The sequence below is a fragment of the Scleropages formosus genome, chromosome 2, assembly GCF_900964775.1.
Source record: "Scleropages formosus chromosome 2, fSclFor1.1, whole genome shotgun sequence".
Taxonomy (NCBI): Eukaryota; Metazoa; Chordata; class Actinopteri; order Osteoglossiformes; family Osteoglossidae; genus Scleropages; species Scleropages formosus.
The window spans coordinates 33,687,408-33,708,319 of NC_041807.1; the positions used below are offsets into that span (position 1 = coordinate 33,687,408).

At 41.8% G+C, this 20,912-nt stretch overlaps 1 protein-coding gene across 1 annotated transcript; it reads right to left on the bottom strand.

Moving 5' to 3' along the window:
- Positions 1-707: 707 nt before the first annotated feature.
- Positions 708-18,399, bottom strand: nr2c2 (nuclear receptor subfamily 2, group C, member 2). The gene is made up of 14 exons (XM_018762323.2): positions 18,161-18,399; positions 10,233-10,343; positions 9,789-9,989; positions 9,122-9,227; positions 8,796-8,975; positions 8,287-8,434; positions 8,046-8,136; positions 6,506-6,639; positions 5,864-6,041; positions 5,289-5,410; positions 4,846-4,985; positions 4,501-4,638; positions 4,143-4,248; positions 708-3,152 (listed from the first exon to the last, which is right to left on the bottom strand). The coding sequence occupies exons 2-14, from the start codon at positions 10,302-10,304 to the stop codon at positions 2,978-2,980; spliced, it is 1,791 nt and encodes a 596-aa protein (XP_018617839.1). The 5' UTR covers positions 10,305-10,343; positions 18,161-18,399; the 3' UTR covers positions 708-2,977.
- Positions 18,400-20,912: the final 2,513 nt, after the last annotated feature.

Genomic DNA, 20,912 nt, shown 5'->3' on the forward strand with positions numbered 1-20,912 from the left:
TGGAACAGTACACTGGCAGCCGTAGGTTCAGATCTGTGTCCACAGCATAATCTACAGTACTTTGTCACTCTGGTATTATTATTATTATATTTTAATTGTTTTATTTATTATTTAATAAGAATAATATTCATTATGACATAATAAATGAAAGAAAATGTCATTACAAAGGTTTTATTACTGAAAAAATTAAAATTTTAAGAAGAATTTTACAAAGTGGGCCACATGACTATGACTGTTTAGCCTGACACACACACAATGTCTACAACCGCTTGTCCCAAGTGGGGGGTCGCAGCAACACAGGGGACGGGCTGAGGGTTCGCACCCCGGACAGGACGCCAGTCCGCCGCGCAGGGCACCCCAAGAAGGATTCGAACCTCAGACCCACCACAGAACAGGCACCGGCCAAGCCCACTGCGCCAGTGTGCTCCCCCGGTCTGATACATTGCTATCAGATTATATAATGTAAACATTACACTTAACTTTCATTAAATAATGAGGTAGAAAAAAATTTCTTCCGGTTATCGAGAATAAATTAATTTTGGAAACCACTTGAAAATAATGTTGGACGGTAAACCATTTATACTAAAGTAACATATCTTGAAAGAAATTTTAAAAGATCAATAAAAGATTAAAACAAATATAACAAAGTTCTTTTAATTTTACCACATAGAAAAAAATAAAAGGGAAACAGGCATTTAATTGCATCATGTAATTTAATTATATAAACTGCTCTGCATGGTAGGAATTTTTTTAGCCACAACATAACTCCACATTTTAACAGCATTTAATAAAATGCATAAGCTACATCATGCACTGCGATGCTTTATATACAAAAAAAAACAATGCCACTTTTCTTCAAGATTGATGACACTGAGAAGATATAAAACTTTAAGATAAAAAAACATGCACTCATTTTAATGAAATTACATGTACAGTACAAAGCCCATTTCACATAAAAGAAGAGTTATACGCAACAGTCTTGGCAGGTTTAAAACCCAGAAATCAAAGAATATACACATTTTTTTTTTTTAAAAGTTAAGATATACATTAGCTCTTTTTAGCTGAAAATCTGGATTTTACAGACATGGCTTTATTTTCTTTATTCCATGTCAAACTGCAGGATTCCGCACTGGTACTTAAAGTACATTTCCTGTACAGATAAAAAACAGCACTTAAGTAAGACGAATCAATAGCTTTAAAAGTATAAATATACACAGTTAAAATCATATGTCAGTGCTCAGCGTGCAGTAGAAACCTCATAGTTATGTGCCATTAATTAACAAAATGTTAAATGCAAAAGCCAACAGTATTAATAGCAGAATGCTCACCTTTCAGTAAAACAGAGCACATACTTTATTTACAACATTGTACTTAGGGAAATACACTGAAAGCAGGATGTTTTTAATTAAGAAAAAATAATTAAAAACGCATTCACGTAAGACCCAGAGTGTTAGCCATCCATGGGGAAGCCATGATAGAACAGATCCGTTTCACTGTACCACGGCTCACATGAGCCTTAATATCTACTGCATATTTTCTCTTTGAGCAAATGAAGAAAACACCAGATACAATAAATAAATGCAAAAAGATGTTATGGGTGCATCTCACACAGTGCTTGATTGTCATGACAGCATGGCAGTGGGGCAATGCCAGGGTTAGATTGCACACATGAAAAATTATAATGAGAACTGTTAATCCCTGCACTGTAAGTAACAACTTTTTACTGTAATGACTATTAGAAAGGTTTCTGTTCTAAACCATTCCTGGCTAAGGACAGCATCATTTTAACAGCACCAGTGGTATAATTTTCAAGAGTTACTGAGTATCTGTGTCCATAATTATTTCAGCACACACTTTTATGCAATATACCACCATAACATGATTACAATATGACAAACTTTCATGTCGCACATAATGGTATGGGAGTAGGACAGGAACAGGAAAATTATTTTATTAATCTTAATCTCTAGGTTTATTAAAATGGTTCATACGGTATGCACTGAGTAAGTCAAAGTACCTAGTGTGCAATATTTCTCCCTTGCCTTTTGACTGGGATTTTTTGTTTTCCTTTCCGTCACCATTTGGCCTATTTTATAGCTTTACAAGGTAGAATAGTTATAGTGAGTTCATGCAGAGCTAACCTTTTATTTATGTTACTACTGTTCTTGATCCTTTGTTCAGTGCTCTGTGTCACTGTGTGAGAAGAGCACTCTATAATAATAAACTGAATTGAATTTAAAGACAAAGTGCCAGGCTTATTTTACATCTTGAGCAGATACGAGCAGAATATTTATATCTTTGCAGAAAATAAAGCACATGAGTACAAAGTTCACATAGCACAATCTAACTCAGAGTACAACTGATTTCTGAAAAGGCTAAGCCAAGTTAAATTAAGACATCTGCATTTAATGTCTTGGTGACATTGACCATTTTCAAAATATAGCCAAAGATACTTTGGATGAACATCTGAATGAACAACGAGACCATTCTGCAGACATATCTTCTTGTATAATGACATGATGTCAGTAAGGAATTACGATCGCATAGTAAAGCAGAATATGAGATGATGATCATGGTATTTTAATGAATGTTTTAAAGGTCTTCAACTGAAAAGGTAAAGCTAACATGCTTTTGCTGCCAACATTTGCTGAAGTGCTGCAACAAAATATAAAGTATGGACAAAAATGAAAAAATGAAAGGCAAACTGTAAAGAGCCGGCTTTGCGTGCTGCTTAAGAAGAGCAACGGTTCATACAAAAGAAACAGGGTCAACAGCTGCATTTGCACCTCTCCGTCAGGTAGCTTCTCAGTTCTGAAGCCAGGTCACTGCGACAGCTGCGGGCGCCTTACAACAGAGCCGTAACGAGCTTCCTTTTTCTCATTAGTTTGAAATGACCAAAACCCAATCGGAGACCAGCTTAAAAACAAGGGCAAAGAGGACGAGCATCAAAGGGCGGCTCACATCCGTTGGGCGCGGGTCACGCTGAAGTGCCGGTGATCTGGCTGTTGTACTCTGCCGTCTCCATCTTCAGGATGTAGGGGATGATGCTGTCGATGGGAACATTCCCGATGAGACCCGTAAAGAAGAGCTCCTCCGTGATGCTGGAGCTCATCAGACGTAAGGCAGGCAGACGTACCAGGATGCGGGCCAACCTTGGGGAAGGAGGGAGATGGACAGAATGAGTCTGAAGTTTTTGACCTTTTAGTCAAACTGCTTCATGGCTATACCACACAAGGGCTAAACTAGGGCCTTGGGAGAACATATTTACATTTATTCATTTAGCTGACACCTTTCTCCAAAGCAACTCACAATTATTTACCAATTTATACAGCTGGTTAATTTTTTTCTACTGGAGCAATTTAGGGTAAGTACCTTGTTCAAGGGTACTACAGCCAGAGGTGGGGTCAAACTTGCAACCTTTGGATCCAAAGGCAGCGACTCTAACCACTATGCTACCAGCTGTCCACAAAACAAACACACACAATGGTGAACGTTTCCTGCTGCTAAACTGGAACAGGATGCAAGACGGATCTCTTCTGAGCTTCTCATTCAGCCCACTGCTGCACTTTCTCGCAGAATTCTGAATTCCTTCCTCCTATTTTAATACTAACAGGAGGGTGTCTTGGTGTTGGCAACTAGAAAAGTCACACTTGTGGGCTTCCTTCCAGAAAGGAAAACTGTTGCTGCCAGAAGGCTGTGTCAGTCACCAAGTTTAGTTTAGTTAAGTTTATACTGAAGAAATATTCACAAATAAAATCCTCTCACTTTCACATCTGGACAAGAAATAGGTTACATAAATCAACAAAGAGCTGAAATAAGTCTTAGCATATTTTCAGTTGGTGGTTGTTTTGTTGACTGTTCTGCTCATGCGAACAACATCTAAGATGTTCATTTCACGGTACACAAGAGATGGCTTTACAGTCACTGTCAATGTGTCTATTGATATCCCCCCAGCAAATACAGCCATCTCCAGGTGGGCACTGCACCCAGAGGTGGTGTGGATCCTATGAGGATGGGGATTGTACCTATAGAAGGTATGAGTTCCATCAGGGTGGGGATTGTACATGTATGTGGAATGGACCCTGACAGAGTGGGGTCTGTTCTCCTACGTGGAACAGTAAGTAGCTGTGAGCTAATCTGACCTATAAGTGTCATCGGGATAGGTCTTCTGCACATAATCCTGAAGCTCCATCTGGGCCTTCTCTTGGAACTTTTCTATCTGGCTTGTGTTGCTCAGGCCTGGGTGGTCTAAGGAGGAAAGGAAGGGTCAATACAGAACAACACAGAAGCTGTAATGGCCTATAAAAATGCTGACATTTAAGGAGCAGCTATTTCAAAAAGCATGTAGCAGGAGTATGCTTTTGGAAAGGTGTGTGACTACAAGCACAGAACAAGTGGTTGCTGCACTCATATGCGGCCCTGAGGATGAAAAGTTCACGACAGCCGCACTCATGCAGTCCTGCCATACTCCTCAGGGTCAAGAGTCTTTTCTGCACTCACCAGGGCTGAACAACACGATGGCCTTCAGGTAGGCGTATTCGTAGCCATCCGTCTCCAGCTTTGCCATGCTGTTACAGAACTCCTGCAGCTTCCAAATGTGCTCCATCACCAGCTTGATGCGGTCTCCAGACAGCTTGTCTTCAAGAAGGTCCACAAAAATACAGCTTACAGCACTGAGTTTAGGTGGCCAAAGGTGTTCACTTTGACTAAATTAGACTTCATGTCAGAGCCTTTACCAAGTATCGTGACGCCAGACACACAGCTGAGTGCCAATATGTGAAAATGTGGAATATGACACTGTCGAGTTCAGAGATGGACACGTGTGCTCTGTAGTGACAATCATACCATCCTGCATGCTGCTCTGCAGGTGGTTGACGATGGCCGCCAGGATGGTGGAGAGGCTCATGACCTGAGAGCACTGCGCCAAGCCCAGTGTGAAGAGCTCATTCCAGCAGGCACGCACCAGGCTGGTGTTACAATCCTGACTGTGACACACACACACACACACACACACACACACACACACACACACACACAGATATCAGCACTCTTACAAAGTGTTTTGAAAAGTTTGTCAAATTTTTACCATACAAAGAGGCTGCAGTTACATTACATCTGATCTGATACTCGATTTGCTTTCAATTTTTTTTGAAAACCTCTGTGAAAGAGATAAAAATAGCTGTAAAGAATGTTTCTTAGCACTTAACTCACTTTGTGATGACAGATCATCTTGGGAGAGCTCAGAGTTTACAAGAGATCACTCAAGTGGGCAGTGTCGGGGTTCTTACCCGAGGGCCTGGAAGGCAGGAATAGAACGTGCCCAGTGCATGGAAAGGAAGAGCAGACGGGACGCTGACTCACAGATGTAGTGAACATTCAGGTACTCTGGCATGGGGCTTGGCATGGTCAGCTGGTAGAAAGAGAGAGCTCACATCAGGAAGGATTTTGAGGTGAAGGAGGCAAACACAGGACAGGTTCAGAAATTATGTCACGGTACACAATCAGACAACAAAAGGTCATTCAGCATCACAGCTGAATCCAACAAAACCGTGAGAGGACCTGAAGGGAGAACAACCCTTTTACCGCTCCATTTAAAAAATGCTTTTTTTGGCCAGGGCAAGAATGTGAGCAAAGATAGTTCTGTTTTCTATTTGATCCCCAAACCCAGTGCATAGGTATGGTGCCAAGGACAGAATGTACCTGATCAAACCAGAAGGGGGAGTTATAACAAGCCTTTCAAATGGAAGTAAAAAAAAGTACAACACGCAGGACTGCTCCTTTACAAGAAAGATATCCTGATCGGTGTCACACGAAGAAAGTAAGAACAGCAACAGCACAAATTCAGTCCCACAGGAATACAAACCTTAAAACTAACATGAGTGTCGGTGAGAAGTGGCCCCTCCACCTCCATGATGGGTGTGGCCTGGTCCCGGCTGATCACCTGGATGGTGGCCCCACCCGCACCGTCAATGCCCTCAACCAGGTTTCGCCCTTCACTGCCATCTGTGGGGTTGAGGGCTTTGGCCAGGGTGTCGAAGGCACTGGGATTGAGACCACATAAATGCCCCATAAGACAACACAACACAACACACACACACATACACACACACACACATCAAGGAAGACACACTAGTCCTTTCTTACAGTACAACAGCCAAGGTCCAAGCCTGTTCCAGCTCCAATTGTCTTTTAAATGAGTTTTTAGGCATTTTTGCAGTTAGGAACAGTTAGATTAAAGGACTTGTAACCTCAGTGTTGTTGAAGTCCTACTTTGGTACCCTTTAGGAGGCTATTACCTTCCTTAATTCCTTAATAATTACTAACAAAATTACCTATATAAATGGCTAATATTGCAAGACTTTTTGAATAAATTCATCAACTAAGCAATTAAACAAATAAAAATCATAATTCCAAAAGAAAAACCGTCAAAAGCAGTGTGTTTCGTGTAACTTTGATGTGACACTTCCTTCTGCAGGACCATTGTATCTGTGTGAGAAGGGAGTACCGTGTTATTTCGCTTGCAGACTGCTCCTCCTGCTGGATGTCTGCAGTGTCGCCATTATTCAGGGACTCATTGAAATTGGCGAGAGAGGTCACAACATTGGCAAGCGTCCCCAAGTCACCTTGGCTTGATTCCGCCTGCAGTGGAGGAGTTCACATTATTATGCAAAGCACACAGGGACATGAAACAGGTCATGATGAAAGGATGCTTTTACAGTTGCTCCACAACTCACAAACTTTTGAGAAACCAGTTCTTCACTGATAGAAGTATTTTGCGTTTATTTTTCAGAAAAATTGCATGCCAGAGCTTCGCGAATGCACCGACAAAACTGCCATCTCAAACAGTAAGTGAGTTTTTCAAAAGAGTGGAGACGGTGTAAAAGAAGCAAACTGAATGTGAACAAACTGTAGATGATGCTCTGCCTCTAACATCTAACGGTTCTGAGCTTGTCAGTAAAGTGCAGCCTCTCCATCATCCTCCACCTTGATGGAATACTGCCACCTTGCTTCCTCTAGCTCTAAGGTTATGTGTAGTAGTTGTCTGCACTCCAAGGTAAATACATAACATACATTGCTTTTTAAATGCTTTTATTTCTTATTATCATGCTTGTGTAGAGTATTAGGAAATTCCATGTAATGTGTGGGGTAAAAGAAGAGATGGAGCAGCTGCAGATGAGTGCAAACACCCTAGTCTAGCTGTAGACCAGGGTTTTTTACTGGACCTCCTTATTTGCTCCGTATTGTAAATACTACTGCCAGGGTGAGTGAAATGCCCAAAAACAAAAACTTTTTCACTTGTCCCGATCTCACTGACCCAGGAGTGTGCACGAACCATCCCAGCTATCAAAGAGAGGGGCTATTTGGGGGCTGCAGGTGCAATGCTCACAATCTGCTGAAGAGGAGAAAGGGACAGTGCATTGTGCCACTGTTCACATTTGGGGAAAAAAAAAAACCTGCTGTTGTCTCACTTTGGACTATTTATCCCCTTGGTTAACTACTGAATCCGTATCAACTGCACCACTTAGAAACTTCAGAATGCTGGGACATCCCACGTAATGTAGCTCCCCAGGCAGCTGACATTTAACATTCCATCCATTTCTTTATTAGATACTTTTCTCCAAAGGAAGGTGAGTAAAGTACTGAAAGTAAACAAAACTGCATTTCACCAACAGACAAAGAAACAGACACTGAAAGTACAGTCACCAATAGCCCAGGAGCACTGCTTTTCCCAGCATACATTACTTAAGTAGCCGCATAAAGAACTGATTAAGAGCCTCTTGCCTCATCCTTATCACATTTGATGTACGAATTTTGAGCAACAAACCATCTCTTGGCCCAAGTAAGTTTGAAAGTCAGAGAGCAACAGTAAATGCAATGGTGTTAACCTCCGCTCACATTTGCTGCTATATATTTCCAATAATATTTATTCTCTATTTTCAGTACTATACTGTATACTGTATATCATATTTTTCTGTTACAAAATGGGAGTTGCAAATACTGAATTTCATGAAGGTAAAGGGAACCAAAACTAAATGACTAAAAACCTTTGCTTCTGCAGCCAAAAGTAATGTTCCATCAGCTTGCATTAAAGGCTGCTGGATGTTCACCAGCATCCCTGGGTCAAGGAGGCTAGATCTGGGAAGAAATGAAACACGGAACAGAGATTAATGCAACTGTTCAGACAAATACAAAACACTTGCAGAAATAAACATTAAATTATACTGATTCATCTGTTTCATGGGAGAGAAAAACACAGTTCACAGATGAAAGGGGTCTGGCCCTCACCTGGAGCCATCTTTGTCTGTTATGAAGGTGGGTGTGGCGATGAGGGGGCTCCGCAGATCCTTCCTGATGTATATTTTCTCAGTGGATGCAGCGCAGTTTGCTGGCTTTTCCCTTGGCAGGTCAATAGGCTTCCTTTCACTCTGCACGGCTGGGTGAGACAGAAGACAGAAAATTAGAATTAATTACCATTAGATTCACAAACATTTTAAAAAGCTGTAGTAGAATCCAGTGCTATCACTGCACAACACAGGTTCAACAATACAAAATAACTACTAAAAAATGTGCTAAATAATAAATTGCTGTTGTGTATTGTTCAGCAGGCTGTGCAAGTCTGCGAACCTTTATGCAACCAAGTGTAATTACGTCACGAAAATACATGAATGAATGAAAATACATGAGTATTTTTGAGTGCATGTGTGGGTTCTCTTCTACAGGTAACTACATGTACAGCTATTTTGTGCACGTGAAAATGTGTGCATGCCTGAGTGCGTGAGTCAAAGCAGACTCACACTCCATCTTCATTCCCATCTCCAGACACTTCCTCAAACGGCAGAACTGACAGCGATTACGGTGGTGCTTGTTGACAATGCAATCCTGGTTGCTACGGCAACTGTAGGTCAGGTTCTTCCTCACGCTCCTCTTGAAGAAGCCCTTGCAGCCTTCACAGCTCACAGCACCGTAGTGACGTCCTGCCAGAATCCAAAGAGGAGTGACCTTGTGAGCTAATAAAGCAAGACTCATAACTATAGCAAAGGAGCAATAAAGTCCCCTATCGAATGATCAACAACGGATATTTTGGGCCCTCCAAGACCTCACTCCAGGTTGTGGCTTATACCTGAAGCCTTGTCCCCACAGACAACACAGTATTCGACAGGCTGCGGCCGTCCTGCATCCCCTGTCTTCCCAAGAAGACGTTCCACTGACGCTGCATCTGTCACAATCTGCAAGAATAACAGTCCAGGCTTCCATCTCATGGTGGAGTTCTTTCCACCCTCATCCAAATGCAGTCAGTACCCTGAGACAAACCCATCTGAATTAGAAGAACTCAATTTTACTTTTTGTTTAATACCCCACTCTGCCTTAAAAGGCTTTTTTCTGTGTTTATGAGGACCACATTTGGATTTTGTGCACCTCCCAACAGCTGAGCAGCATGAGACATTTACATATATTAATTTAGCAGGCACTTTTCTTTAAAGAAAATAACAATGATTGTTACATAGTATTTAACTGACCTTCTTATCCAAATCTGCTTACACTAGATACACTACACTAAACTCATCAAACTGAGTCATTTACACATTTATACAGTACAGCAATGTAACACTGCTGCCTCAAAATGTAACAACTCTGGTAAGATAGCCATTGTATACTATTATACTTATGAAGACATTGCTTTCATAAGTATAATAGTGAACAGAGAGAGGGTAAATCTCTCAGATTTTCAGTAAGTGCGATGAAAAGGGATGAGCAGGTATGCTCGGGTTCCAAGAACGGAGACATACCTGTATCCTGCCAGGAACAATACTGTCGGCTGTTGTAAAAATAAGCTGCTTTGTGTTCTGTGCCTCAGGTGAGGCCAGGATGACCTTACTGGCAGTGGACCCATCTGGAGATGCTAGAATAAACTGCTGCTTGGAGGTGCTGGTTGGATCCACTGCCGTGACAATCTGGATCTTCTGGCCCGTCTGCTGGTCAGTTACAATCTGGTGGAAAAAACGGAAAATTGTCCTGAAGAAACATCATTTTTAGGAACATTCTAAAAGATCTTTGGTACAGTAAGGAATATGAATTAAACTCTTTTTAGAGGTAAAATATCAAGGGCCACCTGGCAAGAATCTGTAGTACAAGAAGGTGGAGAGTCACCATAAGCTGTTAGTATTAATTGCAGCCAGTTTTATAAACGGCAAGTTCCTATACGTGCCGTGGTGTTAGCAGGAGTTCGGTACCTGTATGTGCTGTGGTGTGGTGACAGCAGAATCAGTGGAGATTATCTGGATGCGCTGTGGGGAGCCACTCATCACTAAGGAGTCTTAAGGTGAGGTCTATACTGTGAGGACCTGAAAAAAAGAAAAAAAGAAGCAACACATACAATAAAACCACATACACTGAAACTAATATTGTGCACCACAGGGACATAAACAATAGTTTTGTTTCTTTTCCGTACAACTATTAAACTTAAACGTCCATGATAAAAGCTCAAAATATTATAAGGGTCTCCATTAGGAATGCAAAATATCTCACTATTTTGTGTCAAGAATCTAAAATATCTCACTGTTTCAAGGACTAAATCATTCTCCTCTAACCATTTTCACTCTACAGGTGTACCTCAGGGATGAGTGCTTGGACCTCTCGTATTCTCAACATACAGTTCCCTGGGAACTGTCACTAATTTTGACGGCTTTTCGTATCTCCTTTACTATTACTATCTCTAAATTTAAATCTCCTTCCCATCCTTCAATCCTCAGGTCTTAAATCAAATCTCAAACATCCTCTCAGGCATCTCTTCATGGATGGATGACAATTATTTCAAAATTTATCTCTCCAAATCTGACATCCACTACCTATCCTGTGCAAATCTTGCCACGGGCCTCTTGCTCAAGATTTCTACACAAAATCACCCTTTTACCCTCATTCTCTGTAAAGAACCTTGGAGCGATGTTTGGACAACTCTCCTCTATGGCGATCATATTTCTTCTCTGGCCCAGACCTGCAGTTTTTCCTCTGCCTCATCTGCAAAATCCCCCCATTCCTCAACAACTATACTACCCAGCTTCTTGTCTAGGCCCTTGCTCTCTCAAGGTTTGATTACTGAAATTCTGTTTTCACTTCCTACATCTGCCATCTGCCCTCTACATCTCTAGACATTCCTTATTACATGTTCCACATTATCCTCACACCACTCCATTGTTCCAGTCTCTCCACTGACTCCTCATCTCAGGCAGGATCCTGTTTAAGACCCCCACACTAACTGACAAGTCTCTACATGACTTTGCACCCAGCTACCTTCACCCTGTAATTTCCCCATATCATCCTGGGCATAGCCTCTGCTGTGCCTGCCTTTTCACAGGATCCCTCATTCTCTCTTATATACTGTGGAACGAGCTGACGCTCGACACCAGTTGAGTGTTACTAGTCTTCTGACTTTCTGCTACCTTTTCATCTCTTCACTTGTAATTTTGGAGCACCTTAAAAACTTTTTTCTACTACTTTCCAATAGCATTTAATTGCTATTTACTGTTGTTTGCTTGTTTGAAAATGTGACTGAACTCTGAAATTTATGATTCTCTGGTTCATATAAACATTCAGTCTGATTGTTCCACCTTCAGTAATTAAGCTTCTTCCTTTTTGGGGTGTTGAGGCACCTTTCCTGATCCACGCATCCAACCTGAGCAGCCTCTGGTAGTGACCTTCTACATCATTTTGCCTGAGAGCACAGGAGTATGGATCCCGCCAGGACTGATGTTGATTCTGCATGGGCAGATCGACATGTACCTCTCAGCTTCAGTGACACAGGCATGTTGTAATACAATGCCATGCCCAGGAGAAGTGGGTAGCCACTGGTATTCAAAGACCAAGAGGTTTATTTTTATCCTATTGCCTTGGACTGGGAATTTTTTTCTTTCCTCAATTTCCACATGGCTTACTACTTTCTCCATTTAGATTTACTCACTCAGCAGATGCTTTTCTCCAGAACAACATGCATCTCAGAGAAAAATACAATGAGTACATTATATCAACACATGTAATGCCTTTTGTCACTATAACGCCTTTATGTCAACAATACAATATGTCAGCCCGTAAAAAGTACTATTTGAAATATGCAATGAATTGTTAAATATTTTTTTCAGTGCTTGGTTGTGTTACTTGTGACACTAGTTTATTCTAGACCCGCATCAGTTGGTTATCCTGCAACCTTGCCAGCACTGTTTTAAAATGTATGAAGTTCTCCTTATACGTCACCTAGGACAAAGGCATCAGCAATACCAAGAATACTTATTTATAATTTGTGAACATTCATTACAACAATTTTTGTTCATGACTCCCATGAAGTCGGTCACCTTTATATGTCATCATTTTAGTACTGGAAATTCACAGATGGATACAGACCACTGATAATACACCACTGTTTACTTAGATGACTAATCTAAGTAAACTTTGAGCATAAAACCTGTCAATTAAAGCTATTTCCAACTGAGCTTTAATTGACAAGTTTTATGCTCAACAATTTGGTGACATCCAAACTCTCTCCTGTCTGGCCTCCTGGCCTCCTCCATCAAACCTCTTAATCAGACACGGAATGCTGCTGCACAAGTTATGCCTGACCTGCCAAACAATCTCATTTATCCCTCTTCCAGGTCTCTCTCCATTGATTGCCTGTATCAACTTTAAGACAAGGTTCTGGCCTACAAGAACAACAATGGATCTGCTCCACAATATCTGCAAGACCTGAGGTATGCCCCAACTAGACTGCTACACTCCTCCACCTCTGTTTGCTCGGAGGACCCACACGCACGAAATAAAAAGCCCAAACGTTCTCACATTTGCTCCAGTGTGTTGATATTTATCTCTCATGCAAAACTACCGAATCCCTCCCAGCATTCAAGAAGGGTCTCAAAACACATCTCTTTCAGACTCACTTTACCCCAGATCTACTCTTTACATTAGATCATTTGTCAGAAATACCTTTGTATTTCCTGTCAAATATATATGATGTAATGCCACTGTTAATGTTACCAATTTTAACATTTAGTACTTTATACCGAGTCCATATTCAACTACCAATATAATGCATACTGAGTTAAATGGTGACATCAAACAACCTGACCGTACGTCGACAATCGCTTGTCTGCATCATTGCGTCTCCATCTCCATCCGTAGGCAAAATGCACTTTTTTTTCCCCACTTAGCTGCACAACACTTTTGAAAACAGCATCTGCTAAATGAATAAATGTAAGTGTACTGTATACTGTTAATGGCCCAGGTTATACTTCTAAGCACTTCATATTTGTCCTCAAGAGACCTTGTAACTCGGATGCGGTCTGAACGTAATCTAATTAATAGGAATGATGCAGCTATAACTGATTTCATAACTGACAACATGGCACCCATCTCCCTGCTAAACTAAGAAAAAAGCCCCCAAATGTATCAATCTGTCAATGACCACAAGAACATTTCTTCTCTCTCCATTAATGTAAAGAATAATTTCGCAAGCAAACACAATCTGTGCTTTAATATGATCTCTCAGAGAGTCAGGAAAAAACTGTTCAGTAGAGTTGGTGTGTGTGTCTTTAATTAACTTCATTATACCCCCACACACTCTCCAGGCTCTGCTGCAGACACTAGTCGGCCACACACGGAGGGCAAGGTACTCACGATGATCTCAGGCTTCGACACAATGCCTTCCTCTCCTCTCCCAAAAGGAGCTTAACTGAGATGCTCGGCATCAGACAGAGCTAGAAAACAGTCCCCGAGCTGTCCTGCTTGCAAGCCCATCTGTGGACAGTGACTGTCCCCACCAGCAAGAGAGGGGCTACTCAGCCCTGCCCTCTCTGTGACTCCCTGCTCTCAAGGTCAAGGGAATTCCATCTGTGTTTCCATGTCACAAGGCAGCCAGGACAGAAGAATGCCAGAGCCCCACCCGCTGGGGTCCCCTCCTGGAAGAGCACTCAAGACCTGCCCTGCCTCGTTGATACCCCAAGTACAGTCGCAACACTGCTGCAATTGATCCCGTCCACTCTGATGCAAAATCTCGAAGGTCCATTGCATTATACACGCTACAGTTGCCAAAGCAACCTCCCTCTCAAACTTCCACAATAAAGAAACAATGCAAATAATGGAGGAACCCATAAGTTATTTACCGTGTTTTCTGAGTTCTATTTTGAATTGATATTTTCGAAAATAGTAGACATGGCCATTTGTGTATTTCAGCCAAATGCATTTTTCACCAGGTGATGGATTGGATTTCCAGGACACCTGCTGGCTAACTTAGCAGCAGCAGATTTTTGTATCCCACAAAAGAGAGAGGACCACCCACGAGACTGTCGCACACTGTGCAGAAGCGTTTCATTCAAAACAACACTGAAAGGTCTGCATTTGCAGCTTTCAGTCCAATGCATCTGAAAACAAGTCACAAGAACAAAGAGCTGCAGTATCTCCTGCCCGAGTTTCTGAGACTTAGCACCGTAAAGTGCACTGGGAAAATGCATATAAAAGTAATGCGAACGTGAACAAATTAAGTGAAATTAAAAACCACACACATAAATATCAAGGGGTCAGCTGCATGCGTCTTAGTGTTACATGCAACGGTGTGATAATATATGTGGATTAAAAAATAACGGCACTGCAAACTGACATGCAGAGCTAAGGAGTTACAATTGTATGAAGCCGTGAAACACAGCTCCGGTAATCAAGACACAGAATGTATTGTCTATGTACAGAAACATCAAGAACAATCGTTGCCGAAAGAATCCAAAGCCTTCCTCCACATGGGAAAAAGTGGTCATCTCAGTGGTGTCAGCATCAGTAAGCTCTGCTCTATTCTCGCAAGTAAACCTCTCCATTCTGACATGGACACATGCACAACTTTTAACCATGTGAAAGCCAGGTGTTTTACCGCAGATGCGCATTGTCACGCAACTTCATCACCTGCTTGGCGACTGCTGTTTGCTGAGCTAGCAGCTCCATACTGGTTGCCATAGTGATGTAAGATCTTTCATGGAACCTGTCTGAAAAGAAGTCAACAGCTTCTATCAACACTATAAAGACACTGATCTCATTTCAACCTCCCTATATCAGTTTCACTGTAATATATCTCTTCACATTCTGAAGACAGAATGCAGAAATTATATGCTTAATTTGCATTCAAAACACACAATAAAAGGTGAATAATGTGATTTTTGATGTTATTTATGCCATTTGCTGATGGACCATATCGCTATGTTGCCGCATTTGGCAAGTTATCTGTAAGGTCAACGCAGCTGTTCAATTGATGCAAAACCATGTAAGTGGATGTCTTCTTTTGCTTCTCCATGCTTGAGCAAAAAACACAACCGCATTCTAGATGTGAATATGTTTATTCAATCATCTGATATTCTGCATAACAACAGAGCAGCAGCAGTGCTTTTAAAATTACACATCACTGTTTAGATGGATCGTCAACAGAGCTATTTATTAAATATGCTGCAAAGACCCGTGTCAATGTTCCAAAAACATCCAATTAAGATCATCCTGCTCACATTATTAGGGGGCAGCAGGTGGTGTAGTGGTTGGAGTCATCACTTTGCAGCTGACAGACACAGGTTTGAACCCCACCTCCTGCTGCAGCACCCTTCAGCATGCTACTTACACATTAACACACACACAGCGGCTGAGGCCACTTGTCCAAACCGGGGTCACGGCAACCCAGAGCCTAGCCCAGCAGCACAGGGCATAGGGGACACACCCAGGACGGGACGCCAGTCCATCGCAGGGCACCCCAATTGGGACTCGAACCCCAGACCCACCAGAGAGCAGGACCAGGCCAAACCTGCTGTGCCACCGCATCCCCCTACTTACCTATTAATGATTCAGTAAAAATACACTGCAGTAAAACTTAGTGAATCATTTTTACTATTGTGCAAAAATACTGTAAATCACTTTGGACAAGACACAATTTAAATTAAGGTTATTAATTATACTGCAAGTATCATGCATTACAGTTCTGTTCCTTCTTTTGTATTTCATATGATTTTGGTAGCCGCTCTCTTTCAAAGGCAGACAGTAACAGACCAAACAATCAATAACATCCCCTGAGCAATGGAACGCACACACTGCACCATTAGGATTTGGTCCTGTGCCGTGCGAAGCGGCACTTAGGAGACAGTCTTAGTTAATGCCACAGTGACCACTCTAGGGAAGACCACAAAAGATTTTTAGAGATTAAGTCAATCCTCAGCATGGAACACAGATCAAAGGTCCTCAATTTCGACCTGTTCCTGAACACTTTAAACTTCCAACCAAACCTTTAAATATTAATGCATTTAAACATAACCGGAAGGATAAGCAATGTCTAATTTAAAAAAGCATGCCTGGGTATAAATCTCCAGTTGAATCACATACGGAACACACAGTCAACCCGAACGGGCACTTTTCTCTTTTATGCCGTCTGGAAAGCGGCTCAGGTCTATTCCAACCCGCACTGCTAGGTACAGGAACAGCTTTTACCCCACTGCTGTAAGAGTATACAACATCCACCAATGTGCCACCTTTTGTAACTAGAGTTGGACTGCTCCTTCCAAGCACATCGGGATGTTACACTGTCACGTTAAGCATTCTCAGTTTTAAGTACTCTGGCTGTCTATTGTTATTTATTGTTATTGTTTTGTGCAGTATTATCTATTGTTCTTGTTCATAGTCTGTGGAGAAGCACTCAAAGAAGAATTTCATGGTACTTGTACACGGTACTTGTAGCTATGACAACACTACTAGTTTGCTTGTTTAATGTATACATAATTGTTTTGCTACTTGATTGATTTACCAGAAATACAGTTCTATTGAAGCCGACACTTTATAAGAGGTTACATTGTTAATTTCACACCTTTAGTTTATACATGGGTGGCACAGAAAGTAGCACTGCTGTCTCACAGCGCCTCGGTGGTGCGAGAGGACGTGGGTTCAATCCCCGCTCGGTCTGTGTGGAGTTTGCATGTTCTCCCCATGTCTGTTTGGGTTTCCTCCGGGTGCTCTGGTTTCCTCCCACACTCCAAAGACATGCTGTTCAGGTTCCCCCATAGTGTGTGATTGAGAGAGAGCGTGTGTTCCACTGATGTATGGATGAGTGACCCAGTGTAAGTAGTGTATCTAGCAGTGTAAGTCACCATGGTGAATAAGGCGTGTGGGCTCATAACACTACATAGAGTTCACTGGAAGTCACTTGGAGAAAAGCATCTGCTAAAAAATAAACGTATATACAATAAAGAACTGTGAGATGGAAACTTAAGGACTGGTGTGAAAATACACACTTTTTAATACAGTTAAATTATACACTTCACATTTAAAGAAATGATCTCAAGAACGGATAAAATCCACTAAAGCTAATTGTCCAGGCACACAAGGCAACACGCGAGATGTGCGCATCAAACCCCTAATGATTGGGCAGTAACACTTCGGTCGATTAGCGAACCGCTCCCTGATTGGGTAGGAGCACTTTGAAAGGCCACCGATCATGTATCTCATTGGCTGAACAGCAAGTCCATCAACACTTAACTCTCGTCGACATTAAAACGTATTCAAGGATGGAAAAAGGAACAAAATGGAGACTCTGGCGTTGGGCCAAGATATGCTGAGCAGCCATTTGACTAAGTGTTTTAAAATACACTTCTTCACCTGGGGAGACGGCCGTAGTGCCGTCGTATTATTTTCATTTATACGACTTGGAGAGTGTTCGCATTCATACGCCAGAGTATGTATGATTTCGCATGCCTGGCCAGTAGCTACAACCCTGCAAACCAACCCCTGTCCCCGGGATGGCAAAGGTAAAAGGGTCGGGTTCAGCTGCGCAATAGCCAGGCAGCGGAGCGGTTAGCACGCTAGCTACTGCGCTACACCGGCGGCTCGCCTCACGTCTTTGTATTCGCCGCGTTCTATGACTTTCGTTTGCTGCATTTATAAAGCGAAACTACGTCTTAAAAATAAGTGATCAGGGGTGACCTACTGGCGTGAAGGCGTATTTCGGTGTAGAATTTAGATGCGACATGACAGCACCACCCAGCAGCTTTTGCAAAGCAACCGTGGCCCAAAAGTCGCCCAGGCTCCCCGGGCAGACCAGTGAAATTAACCTCCTTCTCGCTGGCGCGTTTCAATATATTGTCTGCGCGGAAACGGAATTCAGCCTTACCTCACGGGATAAACGACGCAGATTTCTGGATCTCGGGATTTTTTTTCTCAAAAAGTATTTGTTATTGTTTTTCTTCTGTGAAAGGTCATAGTTCGTGACCCCTTTCCACCAGCGTGCCGGGAGTTTTTTCTTCTTCCTCCTCCAGCGCTCTTCTCCTTCCTAGCGCAGCGCGCTGCGCGAGCCAGACGGCGCTGACGTCAGCCTGTCTGCCGCCGCAGGGTCGCCGCCGATTGGCTGGCGCTCGTGTCAATGTCGCCTCGTCGCCCTTTTTCCGATGCATCTTTTGAAATTGCCGTGTCTGCGAGCAGAAAACCAACGCGACGTGCAAATAATCTGGAAATGCAGGAAAATGCGAATGACCGTAACTTTTGTCCGTGCACACGAGAGATGTTCGGTTATTCACGGAGAAATCTGTTCAGTGTATCCTTTTATGGAAACATCTCGCGTTCCCGCCCAAATGAGTGATGTCGCCGAAGCCATGAACACACACAGTTTGTCAAGATCATTCAGAAGGATCGGGGTTCAAGGAAACGCATTTTTTTTCCAGACATATTTATAGCTCAGCAGGGACAATGAATGAGCAGTTAGGACCATTCTTTTGAACAGAAACACATCTATATATCATTGTTCTATTTCAAAGCTTTTAGAAAATAACTTGTTTCAATTAATGTATATATAACAAAGCTTTGTAGATTTTTGCCAGGTAAAACAACATAAATCACAGTATCCCACATTTCCATACATACAGCCACCGATCCCTGAAGCTCAGTAAGATCCATATAGGCAGAACCTGCTCAATTCAACTGCTTAGTCGGATGTTATATCGCTTGTAAGGTGCTGCGTATAATTTCATAAATAAAGTAAAATAGTTGTCAGTCTTCCACTTCTTTTTCACTCATACTGGTTGAACTGGTCCATCGTCACATGAATGAATGTAAGGAGGTCTTCAGGGTGCACTTTTTGTTTGGGGCATTTGTGAGAGGCTGGATAATAACAGTCAGTATGATCACTGTAATGTAAATTTCATAACCTGTTCATATCCTTCAAATATAATAATGAACTTTCAAGCCTAAATGACTTTTCGAGAAGGGATAGTCCAAATTAATGGGCCACCATGTTTGTGTGACACATACATTGCTAATATATTGTCCAAATCTGAGTTGCTGAAGTTGGATAATTTTTTGTAATTATTATCCCTAAGAATGATATCCCAATTCAAACATTTATTTTATAAATTTGAGGCTCAGTGTTTCACCATGAGTAGCATTTGCCAAAGAGCTACTACATCTGTTTCATAATTTGCTATTCCTTTTACAAGACAAATTAGACAATACAGATTAATTCTGAAATTATTCTGTGAGCAATTTAAATTTATTCAGTTATTGAATAAAACCAAAGGACCAAACAACTGTGACAATTAATATTTACATTAATTCAGCTGACACTTTTCTCTAAAGCAACTTACAATTATTTACCCATTTATACAGCTGGGTAATTATACCAGAGTAATTTTGGGGTAAGTACTTTGCTCAGAGGTACTACAGCCAGAGGTTGGGATTGAACTTGAAACCTTTAGAGCCAAACGTAGCAGCTCTAACCACTAAACTCCCACATGTCCCATTGGTCATACATTTTTGAGGCTGAGTTCAACGTTGTAGTTTAATTTGCAAGGCTGAGTTCTGTGAAATATTTACTTGAGCCAAACTCATGTTTTAAGTCTTTTTTCTTTTGCTGGAATACTACATTCCTGCACAGGTAAATAGGTCCTGTCAGGTGCTCTGGAAATGCTGTCTCTGAACACCAGACATTACCTATATGGGTCCTCTACTATCATCTATCCCTCTGGATCAGTTCATACATTATCTGGACCCCTGTCTGTCCAATACAAAGATACTGCACACACCATATGAGCTTATGAATTATCACCCCACGTTGAATTCTTGCATCATCATCGGTGACAACCTCTTCCTCTCTTTGCACAATATTCAAAAGTGCAGATGCTATATACTGTTTGGATGAGAGCAGTAGGTAACCTAGTGGTTAAAGCTTCCACCTTGCATCGACAGACCCAGTTTCAGAGCCCATGTGTTGCTACGGTTCCCTCGGCACAAGGTATAAACCCTGTAAACTGCTCCGGTAAAAATTAAAAGGTGAAAAGGGGTGAATCATTGGAATAAAGGCTCAAACACAGTACTAAATTCACATAAGATTTTGCAAGTGTGAGCTGGTAGCTCATTATGCAAATGTACATTTGCTCATAAGTCCAAATTCTGATGCATACATCTAGCGGAGTGTTCAAACTGAGTGCTGTTTCAGGATTTCTTCAGGCTAGGTGTACCTTGATTGGAGAAGAACCTGCAGGTGACCCACCCAGGATGGCACCATATTCCGCAGCATTGGTTTGGGAAGAACATCTCCCTCTGAGGCCCACAGGGGTCATATTTTTACGCTGGATCTTGTTTTCCAATTGATTCAATTTGGTTTTTCGCTCCATGGCAGCTTGCAGTTCAGCTCGTGATTTAGCCGTGTCCTCGGCAGCAGAAATCCTATCTTCAGCTTCTCTGATCCGGTTTTCAAAGTTTCTATGCATTCAGTAAAATTAGCGAATTAGTTGCCACGTCAGAAACGGATAACAAAAGTTTCTTAACTCCGGCATTTTGAGCCTCCAGCCTACCATCCATCATATTCATTCTCTCCAACAGAGCTGTAACCAGTGTTGCAAGCACTTAATTTGTAATTGAACTGGTAAGAA

Bases quoted from the DNA above. Each gene is read 5' to 3' on its own strand.
- nr2c2 (XM_018762323.2), bottom strand. From the start codon at position 10,304: ATGAGTGGCTCCCCACAGCGCATCCAGATAATCTCCACTGATTCTGCT. The intron at 6,042-6,505 runs GTACTCCCTTCT...TCTCAATCCCAG, and splicing joins TCTGCAAGCGAAATAACACG to TGCCTTCGACACCCTGGCCA. The intron at 5,411-5,863 runs GTTTGTATTCCT...TCTTTCTACCAG, and splicing joins ACACTCATGTTAGTTTTAAG to CTGACCATGCCAAGCCCCAT.